Source organism: Phascolarctos cinereus, unplaced genomic scaffold (assembly GCF_003287225.1).
Source record: "Phascolarctos cinereus isolate Bilbo 61053 unplaced genomic scaffold, phaCin_HiC Scaffold_4;HRSCAF=312, whole genome shotgun sequence".
Classification (NCBI taxonomy): domain Eukaryota; kingdom Metazoa; phylum Chordata; class Mammalia; order Diprotodontia; family Phascolarctidae; genus Phascolarctos; species Phascolarctos cinereus.
The window spans coordinates 16061394-16076227 of record NW_027555847.1 but is presented as its reverse complement, the minus strand read 5'-3'; the positions used below and the strand labels follow the sequence as shown (position 1 = coordinate 16076227).

General features: G+C 46.7%; 1 protein-coding gene across 12 annotated transcripts in view; it reads left to right on the top strand.

Moving 5' to 3' along the window:
• The window catches only part of LRRFIP2 (LRR binding FLII interacting protein 2), a 98437-nt gene that overhangs the window by 50602 nt on the left and 33001 nt on the right, over nucleotides 1-14834 (top strand). For 5 of the 12 annotated variants that reach the window (XM_020979535.1, XM_078152082.1, XM_078152087.1 and 2 more), the window contains 11 exons: nucleotides 2-52; nucleotides 2194-2250; nucleotides 2346-2390; nucleotides 5412-5453; nucleotides 6887-6952; nucleotides 9279-9353; nucleotides 9876-9923; nucleotides 10005-10049; nucleotides 11620-11667; nucleotides 12303-12356; nucleotides 14226-14294. The exons of 6 other annotated variants lie outside the window; for them this stretch is intronic. In XM_020979535.1, coding sequence (XP_020835194.1) covers nucleotides 2-52; nucleotides 2194-2250; nucleotides 2346-2390; nucleotides 5412-5453; nucleotides 6887-6952; nucleotides 9279-9353; nucleotides 9876-9923; nucleotides 10005-10049; nucleotides 11620-11667; nucleotides 12303-12356; nucleotides 14226-14294 — 600 coding nt within the window. The remainder of the gene's footprint in view (nucleotide 1; nucleotides 53-2193; nucleotides 2251-2345; nucleotides 2391-5411; nucleotides 5454-6886; nucleotides 6953-9278; nucleotides 9354-9875; nucleotides 9924-10004; nucleotides 10050-11619; nucleotides 11668-12302; nucleotides 12357-14225; nucleotides 14295-14834) is intronic. One more of the 12 variants, XM_078152083.1, reaches the window with a different exon arrangement.

Sequence of the window (14834 nt, the reverse complement as noted above, 5' to 3'; positions counted from 1 at the left end):
GCCCTCCCATCGTTCTTATGATCGAAAATGGGGCCAGATTCAGAAGTGGATGGTAGGCCCAGAAAGACTACCGTCGTGCATGGGATGTGCACTTCCTGACAAAGTGGAGTGAAGTGGCCATGTACTAATTGTTTGCAGCATGCACCACTGTGTGAGAATGTTTGGAGTTTGTCTGGGGGAGGGGGGGGTAGCCGTTTTATTTTGTCCAGTAACCTCACATTTGTGTCATGAACAGTCCTATGCAAGAAGGGCCTGGGACACTGTTTCTACTAGAGTTCCTTTTGTGAGTGTGGTGTTTTTTTTTTTTTTAGGTCTTGGTCTCTTAATGTATTTTTGGTCTTGAATTACTAGGTTGGCAGGATGTGTTTGAAGGATGACCCAAACCATTCTTCTAAAAATGTCTTGGAGGATTTTGCTAATCTTGTCATTTTAGCTTTCTTAGCTTCATCTTTGTTCAAGGGCCCTGCCCATGTCCCCAAATTGGATGCCACAAGAGGAAGCCATGAACCAGAGGGAGGCTTCCCAATGGCAGCTGGGAATAACTGCTTCCAGCTCTTTCTATCAAAATGTGTGATGGGCAGACTTCCTGACCGGCCCCTGCTCGTAGCACACAAGTTTCTGTTGGAATTCAGTTTAGTCTTTTCAGGCAATTAAAAAGTACAGTCAGGAGACTGATTAAGACTAGAATGTAATTCAGCAGAATTATTTATAAGCTAAAACCTCCACTAAAACAAAAGGTATAGGAGTGATATTCTTTAGAGAAAGCTCCACAGGCTTGTGATCCAGGTGACAGACATTGAAAATCTGCTCTCTGTTTGGAAATTGCTGGAGGTGGAGCAGAGAAGGAGCTGTTTGGAATGTGGAGAATAGTGGACTTCCCCTGGCCTGTGTTCTGATGTTTTCTTATTTTCATTTATTCCAGAAAAGAGAAATGATTCAGTGCCACATATGCACACAGATGACCAGGAATGACTGTTTTGGAATATCACTTTGGGCTAACTGGAGGCTTTCAAGTTATCAGTGGGCAAATATTTGCTTCATTAACACGGCATTCTAGTTTCTGTGTGTGAGAAAAAAGTTTGGTTTTTAACAGTTTTTATATCTAGCATTCATCAGTTCCTTTGAATTTTAATAATGTTCCAGATCTTTTCTGATTTGATAAAGTATTAGAGGTAAATCTACGAAGAACAGAAGGAAAGCCGGTATGATGATTTTCCTTAGAGGGCCAGTCTTGAAGTCAGGCAGGCCTGAGTGTAACACATCATAGGCTTTATAACCATGGTCATACCTTCTTGATATCACAGTGCCCTAGGCAGCTCTGGAAGAGTCTAAATTACAGATCTGCATTAGTAGAGGGAGTTTCCACACTGGGAATTCTCTACACTGACGCACTCATTGTTCCAACCCCCACCCAAATAAACAAAAAACGAGGAGTGGGATTAAACATAGGTTTGCATCTGTGGTCACAACTTAAGATAAAAAAAAATCTCCTGCGTTACTGGCCCTCCAGTATTTTACATTCTACCTGGGGAGAAAGACTGCATTTCACAGTTTGCCGTCTAGCCCCCTTGATGCCCCAAGTGTGGGACAAGACGAGAATGGAAGTCCTGGCTGGTAGTGGTGGTGGTGGGGGGGGGGCATTCCTTGGCCTCCAGAATCAGAGCTCTGTCTGAGTGTTGCACATCACTGCCTCTAAGGTCCATCCAAATGAAGGACCTTTCACTCAGATACAAAAGTGGCAGCAGGCCTCTCAGCTGTTTTGATGGCATCTACCCTCTCTTAAAAATATGCTTGTGGGAGAATCAAGCCTTTCCCCATCCAGGGCAGCTTGTGTTACTTCTCGTGGCTAAGTCGGCTATTTCTAAGGCTGGCCAGCCCCTTGTGGTTGCGTTTTAAGGTCATAGTTTTTGTTCTTATTGAAGTCCCTGGTACTGTGTAAGGGATGTTTGCAGAGCAAGGCAGATTGTGAGTGGTGTTTTGCCAGAACCGTTGACCTTAACCGCAGAACCTTTCGTTGCTGGATGGCACTGCCCAAGGTCTCTGATCCCCGAGCTCAGTTGTCCAGACCTTTCCATCGTGGGCAGTGTTGACATGGTTGGCCGTTGGCTGCGCTTGAGCTCGATTAGCTTTGCTGCATGTGTCTGTGGGCTCTTCGTCAGTGACTGACTCTTCATATATTCTCTCCTTTCTCAGGAAGATGTAGAAAGAGCCAGGTATTCTCACCGGGCCAGCCGCCATCGTCCCCACCTGGTTTGTAATAGTGTCTGTTGATGTTCTCTCTCAGTCTTTGGACTTGCCTCTTTAATCCGTTCACAGACAAATCACCATTTTCTTTTTATTATCAGGGAGTTGAGGATGTACTGTCCACTCGAAGCATTGGCAGTCACAGGGTTAGTATGGGTACCATTTTTGTGGTGAGAGCGCAAACTTGTTTGTGTGAGCTTTCAGAAGAGTCAGTGTCTGAAGGATCTCTGGGGTCATCAGTTTTCCATTTTTTCTATTGTGGAGAAACAATCAAAATGTCATTCAAACAGTGATTGAAAAAAACAGTAATGAAGTAAACTCATTTCACATCAAACATTTCCATCTTCTGTAAGCATTTGTGTCTGTCCTGTGGTCTAATTATGTCTGCTTTGGGAAAATTCGTAAAGTAATTGCAAATTGGTGTTACTTATCAGACCTGTTGCCCTGATTGGAACTGAATGTCTGGGTTTTTCCCCCTCCTTTTTTTTTTTTAATGAATTGATTGTTTTAAAAAATTGGAACGATCTTTGGAATTTAGGGGAAGCTTCCTGATCTGGAAGCTCTTGACCTAAAGTGGTCTGGAAGGAGGAGGCCCCTCTGGCAGGCTCCCTGTTGTGTGGGAACTCCCTGGGGCACAGCCCATGGACCACTTCTCTTGGGGCAGATGTGGTGGAAAGCTCCTGGGCAGTGAGGGGAAAACCACAGTGTTCTTGCCAGGTAGTTGTTGCATTCTGGAGATTCCCCTACTAGGCGGAAAAAGGAACAACTTTGTATGTGAGGCAGGGCCATTCCCAGGACAAGTCTGGGAGGCCCTTCGCTGTTCACTTGGTTTTCAAGGGGGCCTGCTTTTGGTGTTCAGAAATGTCTCTGTTCAGCTAAAGTCATTTTAAACCAGCCCCTTTGTGAAGGGGGAAGGAGGGACATGCAGACACGCAGAACCTGTTGTCAGTCGGCCCAGCAAAGAAGCCTTCTGAGTGCATTCGTCGTGGGCTCATGCTTATTTGAAGCGTATTTAGACCAACGGCTGAGTTAAGGAGATGATTCTGTGAGTGCTCAGTGGACCTCTTAGACTTCTGACATAAAGTAACCAGAATAGAAAATGAATCACGCCAGCGGAGTTGGATTTTCATTGGGAACAGTTAGGCCCTTCACTGTTCATATACTTAGTGTCTGTGACCTCAGTGTAGTCCCTAGCTGGGAGCATGTGCTCCCTCTCCGGATTTTCTGAGAGTCTGTCAACAAGCATTCATTTGTGTACCAGGCACTGTGAACTCCAGTGATATGTGGGGCACCAAGATGCTGTCCCTGCCCTTTGGGGGCTCCCAGTCTAATGACTGCAGAGCAGATAGACAGTAATCTCAGAGGGAAGGTGCTGGCAGCTTGGGGGCACCCCGAAATGTTTCCTGCAGAAGGGGAAGGAAGCCAGGGAAGCTTCAGGAGGTGAGGGAGGAGAACATTCCAGGCCCAGGGTGGCATTGAGGGAGCAGCTGGTAGCTCAGTGAGGCGTAGCTTTGCTAGGAAGTATAGTGAGGGGAGTGAAGTGAGGAACACAAGAGAACAGAAGATGTTCTGTTTGATGGGAAATAGAGCTCACTGAGCAAGGCAGGGACTTGGTTAGATGGATGCTTAAGAAGCATCTCAGCTTTGACAGCTGGGAAGGGGATGGCCTGGAGGCAGGGAGGCCGAGGAAGAGGCTATTGCCATGGTCCAGGCAGTTGGTGATGAGGACCTGCCCTCTTTGGTCTGCTCTGTGAAGGCAGAGAGAGGGCATGGGCAAGAGGGCTGTGCAGGCCTGGAGGACTGGGAGGATAGTGGTGCCCATGATGGTGCTAAGAAGTTTGGAAGAGGGGGACAGATGGGGGAAAGATGATGGATGACCTCTAGAGTTTTAGAGATGTGGAGTTTAAGGTGTCCAATAGGCGGTTGTAGGTGGAGGCTGGAGGTCTTCAGAGAGCTTGGGATTGGACAGATAGAAATGCAGTGGACTCCATGGGCATCCATGGGCATTGAGATGATGACCAGAGAGAAAGAAAGGAGAGTAGCCAAAGACACTATGGGAGGACATCTCTGCTCCTGGCCTTGCCTGCCTCCTACCTCCTTATGTTGGAAGGATGTGCGAATCGGAGTCCCTCCCATAGAGGACAGGCCTGGGGCAGGTCTGTATCTCCTGCCAAGCACAGTGCCCTGTATACAGAAGGAGCTAATGAATGGGTGACTCATTACTGTCTCTTAATTTCATTTAAAAACATTTAAAAACTCTGGCTGTGTCTTAGACCCACTGCAGGCAGAGTGGGGCACTCTGGAAGGAGAAAGCACCACGTGTGGGCTGTAAATTGCCTGAGGCTGAGGTTTGAGGCTGAGCCCTTTGTAATAGAAAGCAGTGCTTTTCAAATTGGGTTTCTGGGATGTCTTTTGGTCTCTTTTTTAGCATGATTAGGATACTTTACCTGATCTTTTTTCCTTACATTTGCTTTCTAAACCTCCAGTCTACTGGAGAGTCATTTTTTTAAAAACAATTTTGTTTATTTTTTTGTGAAGCAGTTGGGGGTTAAGTGACTTGCTTAGGGTCACTCAGCTAGTGAGTGTTATGTGTCTGTGGTTGGATTTGAACTCAGGTCCTCCTGACTCCAGGGCTGATGCTCTATCCACTGTGCCACCAAGCTGCCCCCAAGAGTCATTATTTTAAGGACACACTCGTCATCATAGACAGTTTTCCATATGTACTTTTCATGTTTATTTTTAGAAAAGCAAGGTCATAGTCACACACACTAGCACATGCCCTGTAACATTGCCCATTGATTTCAGTGCGGTCACTCAGGACCACCACTTTTGGTCAGCGTTACGAATCCTTGACCTTGACCTTGAAAATCTTTAGTCCAGATTTCTCTGTATCACCACTGTCCCCATACAAACCCCCCCTTTTCTTTTTCACTTGAGGAAATTGAAGCCCAGAGATGGGAAGGGTAGGCAGTGCCAAGATCTGACACCTGTCATTGCAGAACTGTGATTAGAAGCTAGGTCTCTGAATTCCACATCAGGGCTGCTTTGGCTTTAATGTGTTTTGGCTTTTAAAATCGATCAATTTATGGTGCTAATCAAAGTGTTGGATTTTTTTCCTTCTCATTTCCTTCAAAATGTGACCAAATCCATCGCCACTGGAAACTCAGTATGATACTCTGAAGGCTCGCTCTACGAAGCATTCATCTTCAGTATGTGGTCCATTTGCATGGTTCTCTGTTAAATCATTAATATAATTTTTTTAAGTTCTTGGCATTACTAATCAGACAATATGCTGGTATTTCGGCATGCCATGATTTTAATTAAATGCTTGGCTAGCCAAAAGCAAATAATACTATTATAAAATTTTGAAATAGTTAACCATTTTGGGTGGGGGGAGTTGCCTTTGGAAATTGCAAGAATCTATCAAAGATAAACCCCATTCCTCTAAGAATTAAGAGATTGCTGCTAACACTGTCTTTTCTTGAAATAGCAAGTTCCTGATGATGAATTTTCCTAACTATGTTAGCCTGATCAAGTTTGAAAGCATGTGGAGCAGAAGTGGGCCAGGTTCATGGGTGTGGCCTGCGATTTCCCTGAGCATGGTGTGTCTGTCACTGCCCGGCTCTCGGGCAGCCCCCAAAGGCCTTTTTCTCATGATTGGGTATTCTACTTTGACCCGAGAGCTGCAGCAAGTGAGGGGCTGAGTGTGGCTAGAGCTTGTCTTCAACTTCCAGCCTCTGTGCAGCCAGTCACTTAGGATTTTCTAGAGGGAAGAGGACCTAGAATGATTTAAAAAAAAAAACCAAAACCATTTATCAGTCTTCTAGTATTGAGAGTTTACTTTGGAATGGAGCTGCCTGTGTACATATCCCAGAGACCTGTCAGGTCATCACTGGATCCAAGCACAGAGACAAGTCCTCCTAGAACAAGGGGTCTTGATGTACCCAGAACCCCTTGTGTCCACATCGTTTCTCCTCTGTTGTCCTGTCAGACATGGTCATTCAGCCCTTTGTGGGGGCAGATGTTTCCCCCCTAAACATCTGACCCTGAAGTATTCCGCCATAGGTAGAGAGTGCATGTCCGTGCACACAACCACACACATGTTCATGTATACGCCAGCGCGCACACACACACACACACACACACACACACACACACACACAGACGGTTTTTGTAGTGGAGGCAGTGAGTTCTACTTGGCTGATTCCTGTTCCTTTGCGTGGGTGGCCACGTAGTGAGACAGCTGACCTGGGGTGTGACCCCCGTGACTGTGGGCAACGTTCTCTTTGTGCCGTCCCTCCTCAGGCAGAGAGCTCTGGGTATCCTCAGCCCTCCCTTCAGACGCCCATGCTGACTGAAACCCTCCGCACCCTACACGGGGAGATCTGTGCTCAGACTTGAGTAGTTTCAGAATAGAACAAGATGGGTGCCAGTTCTCAGGCCAGACTTTTGGTATCCATTGACTCAGTGGATAATCCCCTCCCTTGGTTTATTGACAGTTGGCTGCACAGAGGCTGTCTCAAACTCACTCTTCGTCTGGGATTCTCTTCAGCAGGTTAAACATGGATTTTAGTTGACTTTGACTGTGGTGATTGGTCTAAAAAAATCCTGGTATTTATTTAATGAACATATTTGCTTCCAGAGCCATGCTTATGGTGACTCTTCCAGCATGAAGAGGAGGTCTTCTAGCTCCTACAGAGACCCCTTGGTTAGTAGTGGTGTGTGTCCCTTGTAGGCACTGCGTGCGCGTACATTGTGCTAAGGCATCGTCTCCCCCAGAATGTGACTTTCACTTCAACTGATGAGGCAAGTCGGCATCCTTAAAGCCCTTCATGACCCTTGGTAACGCTGGAATTCCCATTGAAGAGGTTTCATTTAGTGTTATATTTACTGCCAGGACTTCACAAAGTTCTTCACAGCACAGTGGCTGTTCCGTCCTGTGGATTCCAAGGTTATCATTAAGGAAGTGCCCGTTTCCTTCTTTTAGAAAGTATGTATCTGAAGTAATTTTTATGTTACTGGCTGTACCCAGTGATGGAGAGATTGTGATCCCACAGTTCTTTTGTAAGTTGGAAAGCATTTTCTCATAGAAACAGTGTATTGTATGTGGTGGTCAGGTGACTGGGCCGGTCGGCAAAGAGACCTTGAGTCCCTGGTGTAGCCTGGCCGCAGCACTAGTGATAATTCCTAAGCGTCCTTCACCATAGCCGCTTTCTGTGGGAGAATGTGTCCAGGTCAGCAGTGATCAATGCCAAGAACATCTCTGACCCGGGAGCCCGAGGGGGCCATCGCCCAGCCCCTGGCCACTGGTAGTAATTCCCAAGGCTGGGCTGGGCTGGGCCGGGCCAGCATGGAGAGATTGGGTTCTGTCAGTGGTGCGGTGCTGATACCTGAAAGGCAGGAGTGTCTCCAATGGGTAGGGCCGGGTGCTTGCCAAGGGATGTCCAGGCAGAGCTGGGGGGCAGCGGAAGGGGGATGCAAGGAGGGAAAGGATGTTGTGAGATGGGAGAAGCTGTGCCTGTGCTTGTCAGAGAGGTCTGCCCTGTTTGTGGACGAGGCCGCTTCTGGAATGACCCCTGGAGTCTGGCCGCTGCCTATGTTTGCTATGCCTTATCAAGAACTTGAGATAGGCAGTCATAGACCTAGTTGAGGTTCCTTAAACAAAAATGGGATGCACAATTATTGGCCTTTTGTGACATTGAAAGAAAGCCTGCTGTTACTGAAGATTGTGACAACGGTTTACCTGAGTTTCACTTCTTCCCCTGATTATTCTTTGTATGACTCCCGGGGCCTTGATTTCTTCATCTGTAATATGGGACCACAGGACTGGAGTTGGGAGGTCTCAGAAGAGAAGGAATTTCCAGTCTTTTCAATGGTTTTGCCAAATGGGTTTTAGAAAAAAAGCCATTATTTACTTGCATGAAATTTTCATGGACCCTCATCAGTCTGGCCTGAAAGTTAATGACTTATTTTCATTCCTTTTGGCTGAGGATCGTTTTTTGTAAAGAAGGAAATGCTGGTAAGAATGGAGTTTGGAAGCAGTTTAACGTCTGCCTTTTTAGGGAGAGACAACACGCTAATGATGTTGCTCTGACTTCGGTTTAATATGTTCCAGCACTTTGGGCTGCGGGTTTTGGGGACAGTAGCCTTGGTAATAGCAAAATAAACTCTTTTGTGCTTCACAAAACCCTCCCTTTCTCTGTCTTCTCCATTACCGTCAAAGGCAATACCACCCTGCTCCCAGGCCCTCGGGCTCCCAGCCTAGAAGTCATCCACCCCTCTCTCTCAGACCTCCCCCCCCCCCCCGTATATCCAAGCTGTCGCCAAGGTTTGTTGATTTCACCTCTGCAGCATCTCCAGATTACACCCCCTTCTCTCTGACACTGTCACTCCCTGGTCCGAGGCCTCCTCATCTCACATCTGGACTATTGTAGCAGCTGCGTGGGGGAGGGGTGGGGGGTATCTGCCTGTCTCGAGTCCACTCCAGTCCATCTTCCACTACAGTGATTTCCCTGCCTTGCAGGTCCACTCATGTCAAACCCTTTTACCTCCAGGAGGAAATGTTTGGCCTTCAAAGCCCTTCTTAACCTGTCCTTACCTACCTCTTCAGTCTTCTTTCACGTTCCTCCTCAGCACATACTCTTCCATGCACTGACACCAGCCTCCTCCTGGCTGTTCCACTCTCCTGGCCCCAGGCCTTTTCTCGGGCTGTCCGCCGTGCCTGGAAAACTGTTTTGCTGCTGCTCCAACCACTGACCTCCTTAGCTTCCTTTAAGCCCCGACTACAGCTTCCTCTTCTGCAGGAAGCCTGCTCCAACCTTTTCCTTTGTGGACGACTACCTGTTTATCCTGTCTGTAGCTTGCTTTGTGGGTATTTGTTTGCATGTTAGGTCAGGGACTATCTTTGGCACCACCGTGCTTGGCCCATAGTAGGCCCTTAGCAAGTATTTATTGTGTATTGTTCATTTTGTTTCATTCCCATTGTTAGAATGGAGTCAACGTTAAGCCATGCTCTTCCATTTTGCTTCTTGCAGAAAGGCCTCTACTATGACCAGAGGAACTATAGCAGCCTCAGACACAGCAAGTCCCCCTCTGCCTACTACACTCGGGTCTGTTACTCTCTTGCTTCTGCTCATTTAAGGGTCTTTTATGCTTTTAGCTTAGAACTAATCTGTGTGAGGTGACGATGCGTGGACATTGTGTTTTGGTGACTTGTTCATGTTTTCTGGGTGACTGTTGACTGTGTCCTGTGTTGGCACACATGACAGGTGGCCCATGCCTGTACAGGGGAATCCTGCTTTAATTAACCTGATAGGTGGTTTAGTAGGGAGAGGGCCGTTATTTTTGCCATATCCCATGATACTCGAGTCTTTACTAATTTTCTGTTATTTTCATCTATTGACACCAGTATTAAATGATCATTAAAGTATAAAAATATTTTTAATACTTAATAAATACATTTCTTCTCAAGCTTTCAGTAATAGCCTGGAGAAGTATTGCTAATGACTTTGTTTTATGCTTTTGGGTAATTGTGTCCAAAATTGATCCCAGATTGTGAAGTAACAAGTTGTGGGTTTAATTCTTGTCTTGCCACATGATAACAGGCTTTTTTGTTTTTTGTTTTAAAACAGTCTTCTTCCTTGTGCAGTGACCCTCTGGCGACTTTTAAAACTCACAGGGTTAGTACTGTATGAGATCTGAGTTGTCGTTTGAACTCCTCCTTGCTTTTTTTCAGATTAGAAAAAACCCTTTTTTTGTAGGTTTCTCGTGCAGTAGACACTGGTCTGATGAGAAGTGCCAGTTTGGTTCGTATGTGCCCCACTCCCACCCCCGATCATGCATGATGGGGGGCTCCTAACGGTGTGACTTGGCAGCATACGTGTGAATAAAGCAAGGCCTCCTAGGTCAGCTGTCACAAGCTATAAAATAATTGTGCCATCTGTCATCTCCGAAGATGGTGCTCCTGGCCCGTCATGTAGAGTCCTGATGCCTAGACTGTGTAGTCAGGGGGAGTCACTGCACAGTTCTGCTCTCTGGTCCCCTAATGGGGAGTAACATGCTTAGGAGGCAACTGGTTGGGCTGGCACTGATGCTCTTGGCTTTAGACCAGAGGGGAGAGGGGCTTGGCCCACGTGGCCACATCTGCACCTCACTGGGGACTGACATGAGAGCAGACGCAGCAGGTTCTCTCCAAGCAGCCTTGGCTTTAGGTGGCATGGCCTCATGGCTGACATTGAGGACTTGGAATCTGGTGCTTGCACTTGGCTGAGGCTTTCTTCCTTTTTCTGTATCTGCTTCCCCCGTGACCTGTCTCATCAAGCAGATTGATCCTTGCCAATGTATAGACCACAGACAAAATAAGTTATTAGTATTTGATGGTCATTGCTCATTTTTTACTAATAATGAGAACGGCAGATTTGGGTCTGAATCGCTTTTGGCTGGTCACAGAAATCAGATTCATCTTCCAAGGAGTCAGGTTTGCCTTGCATCCCTCTCGTGGCCCTGACGCTTGTCACATCATGAGCCTCACTTCTCACGTCTGGGAAATCTGGACGATAATACTTGCACTCCCTCACAGAGTTTTTAGAAGAAAACTGTTATTGACCCCAGTGGAGCAATAGTTGGTGTAAGATGCCAGTGTCATTGAGGAAAGGCTCCGAAGACACTTCCTTCTTTAAGATTTGCCCAAATCCACTTCTCCTCCTTGTTTGATCCAGTGTGGGAGGGCAGGTGCTGGAGTTAACTCCTCCTATCATGCAGAATAACCATTTAGCATTTGTGAAACCCTTGGAGGGAGAAGCCTGTGTTGGGCAGTGAGGCCCAAGATGGGAAGCCGAAGACAGCCCCTGCCTTCAAGGGGCTGACCTTCTTTTGTAGTCACCATGTACACAAAGAAATGCATAAGAAATGCCAGCAGAGAGTCTGGGTTGCCCAGCAGCAAAGGGACTTGCCCACGTCATGTGGCCAGTTTTGTCCACAGTGGGACTGGAAGCCAGGTCTTTCTGGCTTCAGGGCAGGCTCTCTCTCTGCTATGCACTGTGACCAGGACTCTGGTTTCCATTACTAGACTTCATCTCCCAGCACCTCTCAAACCATTATTAATATTGTAAGAGCATATTAAAGGCATGACCCTAATTTCTCAGGACTCTCTTGTGCGAGACGAAAACAGATCAGATTGATGTTTAGGGGCTAGGCGGAAGAGTGCCCAGGTCCTGTGAGGGCAGGGCAGGGGGTGAAGACATTGAAGTGTTCCTTAGCACCTCCAAACTGGTTGGACCCCAAGTGGACAGCTGATGTGCATTTGTCTGGCAGGAAACCGTGGCCTTTTGTAGCCTCTCGGACACTGAAGGGACACATCTTTCCTTTGTTCTCTAGGCATCGCTGGGTGATGTGGGATTGTACAACCCGTACAGTTCTCGGACAGTGAGTCTTCACCAGGGGAATGGGGAGTTTGAGGATGGTGGCGCACATGTGTGCATGCGTGTGTGCGCGTGTGTGTGTGTGTGTGTGTGTGTGCGTGCGTGCGCGAGGCGGGAGATACACTTCACTGATGGGAAAGTGCCATTTTTCAAGTACCCCTCTGATCTTCTCACCTCCCTGGGACCGTTCACCAGCCCTGTACATGAGGCAGACGGCTAGACAACAAATTATGGCCTTGGGGCAGATCATTTTCGCAGGGTGGCTAAAACTTTGTTTGGTGATACTTCTCACGTCAACAAACATTTATTAAGCACCTGCTGTGTGCCATCAAGAACAAAAGACTGCCGATCCTGCAATAGAATAAGCAGATGGATTGTCCTTCTCCTTTCCCTTTAGCCCCCATAGAATGAGGATACTTTGCCCAGAAGCGCTTCTGGGTAACCCTCTGCCCTGGCTCCTCCGGGTGGCAAGGACTCAGTCTTTACCTGATTCCCTAGGGAGCAGCAGCCCCCCCCGGGGGCTGGGCCCTGCCTTAGATCTCTTAGGAATCAATGGCCAGTTTCGAGGCCCATGTACTAATGAGAGTGTCAGAGGAGCCGAACACTGTTTTCAAACCTTTCTTCTTGCCAATTTTGTAGCCGTCGGAATATAGTCACTCGTCGAGAGCAAGTTCATCCCGGAGCAGCCCTGTGGTGAGAACTGTTGCTGCCTGTTGGCTCTGTACAGTGTGAACACCTAGTGGCCTAGCCCCCTGGGACGCATTTCTAACCTTCAGAGTGCAGAGCACTGGGTGTTCCTATGCATGGAGTGGCAGTTTCACACGAGTAAAACTAAGCCTGCTAACCTGAGAATTAATTGGTCTTCAGGAAGCCGCTTCTTACAGTTGTGTCTTCTCCTTCTCCGAGCGTGGAGAGCGTAATCTTAGAGGTTTCTGATGTAGCTCTAGAGCCTGTGCGTGTGAAGGAGGCAGTGGGAGGCGGTGGGAAGAGCCCTGCCTGGCTTTGGAGCCAGAAGATAACCCCTGCTACCCGAATGACCTTGGGCAAGCCACTTAGCCTCTCTAGACCTCGGCTTGTTCACCTGAAAAATGAGAGGCTTGGGTGATGGTCCCCAGAGTTCCCTTCTAGCTGTAGACTGATGATCCGTTGAGGCGATTCCACTTTTCATGGATTAATGGATGATCTTTGGGTTTGTAGAGGACCTGAAATGCTTTTCCTCTCACTCAGGTAGGTGAAAACATAGGTTCGTTAGCATCAATCAGCACTATAGGGTAGGAAAAAAAAAACTTTGCACAATAATTCCAGGTAGACTTTCCTTCTTCTTTCACCATGGCCAGATACCTTTCCTGGGTTAAGCAAGGAATTAGTAGTGGAATTAGCATCAATATAGGAATTTTAAAAGAATTTTCACATGTAGGGAAAGATTTCTTTTCACTCACATGGCACAAATCTACTTGTTTTTCAGGAAATTTAAATATAATGGTTGATACCTTCCATCCATTTTAAAATGTGACAGATCTCTATGTGTCCATCTGTCCGTCCATCCATCCATCCATCAGCAGAACTTTGTGTTTTGGTGGCTGGGCTATTGTACTTCATCTTGGAGTGGAGTTCATAGTCCTTCCTTCACTTTGACATGAGGTCTATTACCCTGGAAATAAGCTGAAGAGGTTTGGATGAAAATTTAGTTGTGTGATAGACATAGATTGATATATGCATATATTTGCAAATGGTATTTCAGTATGAGATTCTTTTTATTTACTTATTTATTTGGCAGAAGTATTTTTATTTTGTGCAGAATTATATGTGATTATTATATGTGCCACATATAACTGCCATAATTGATGAAACAATTAGATTTGAGGGTAGAGAAGTATTCTGCATATACATGACAACATTCCCGTTACCAGTGGCTACCTTTTAGCTCAACAGCAGAGGTTCTTAAGCTTTCTTGTGCTGTGGAAAGCTGTGGCACTCTGGTAACATCTATGGATCCCTTATCAAATGTTTGTTGCCTACATTCAAAATGGAAGGAAATGCTAAATTTCATTTAGAGGTTAGGGAGAATAAAGATGAATTCTCCCCCACCCCAGGTTAATGGACCCTCTGAAATCTACCTATAGACCATAGTGAGGTTCATGGACCCGGGTAAAGAACCTTTAATCTGATTCACCCCTTCATAGGCAGCCCCCTGGCGTCTCATCATATCATCAGACTTAGAGTGGACATACACCTGGTTTTATCCCTGCTGTCCTTGAGCGTTCCTGAACTCAAGTTATCCACTCTAAGGATTACAGGCCTGGGCCACCACACCTAGCCTCCTCCCTTTTTTAAGTTAGAAAAAAGAAAGACAAAATATTTGTTTTTGTTTCCTGTGCCTCTCTCTGGGCATGCTCCTTGCATTTTGAAATGAATCTCCCCAGCTGAGACTCTTCCCCCAGTTCATGCCCCAACCCAGGTTGTGTGAGTGCTTGCTTAAGAGGAGTGATGTGCTGGGAGCGCCAGCAACTGCCCACGGCCCAGTGAACTTTTTAATGATCCATCTCCTTTTAACATGGACAGTTTTCAGATGATGACGCCCGGAGTCTCGCATCTTCAGGTCACGCCAGCCAAGGGCGAAGAGCTAGTGTGGTGAGCGTGGTTTGCATGCTGGCAGAACCCCCCGAGAGCAGCAGCTTTTCACACTCATTGGGTTTTGGTTTTTGTTTCTAATTGCCACAGTATGGTATTTCAGGATCACGTTGAATTTATTGCCAATTAACCAACATGGTGGGATGGCCAACAAGCCAAGGTTAGCTTGTGTCTGTAGCGTGGCTTCAGACACAGATTGTGGAGGAGGCTTTTGGCCTTCCCAGTTGTGATACTTAGACTTCACCAGCTTTGGTCCTGTAGCTTGGCCTCTGGTCCCTTTTTGGAGTTTGAAGCTGTAAACCAAGGTCTTTGAGCTTTTCATCACTTTTTGTCATGTCATGCATGTGCAGTATGCTGTTTATTAACGTCAAAGAACTGCCTTGCATCGTGGTCAAAAATACAATGTGCAGAAGGCAAGGAGGCCCTTGTGGCAAACTGGACACTCCTGGCATGATAGACATGAGTCACAGTTTACAAAACATTTTTTCTGTGACGTGCCTACTTCTTTTAAAAATGTTTTGTGTTTGTTTCTGTTGCCAA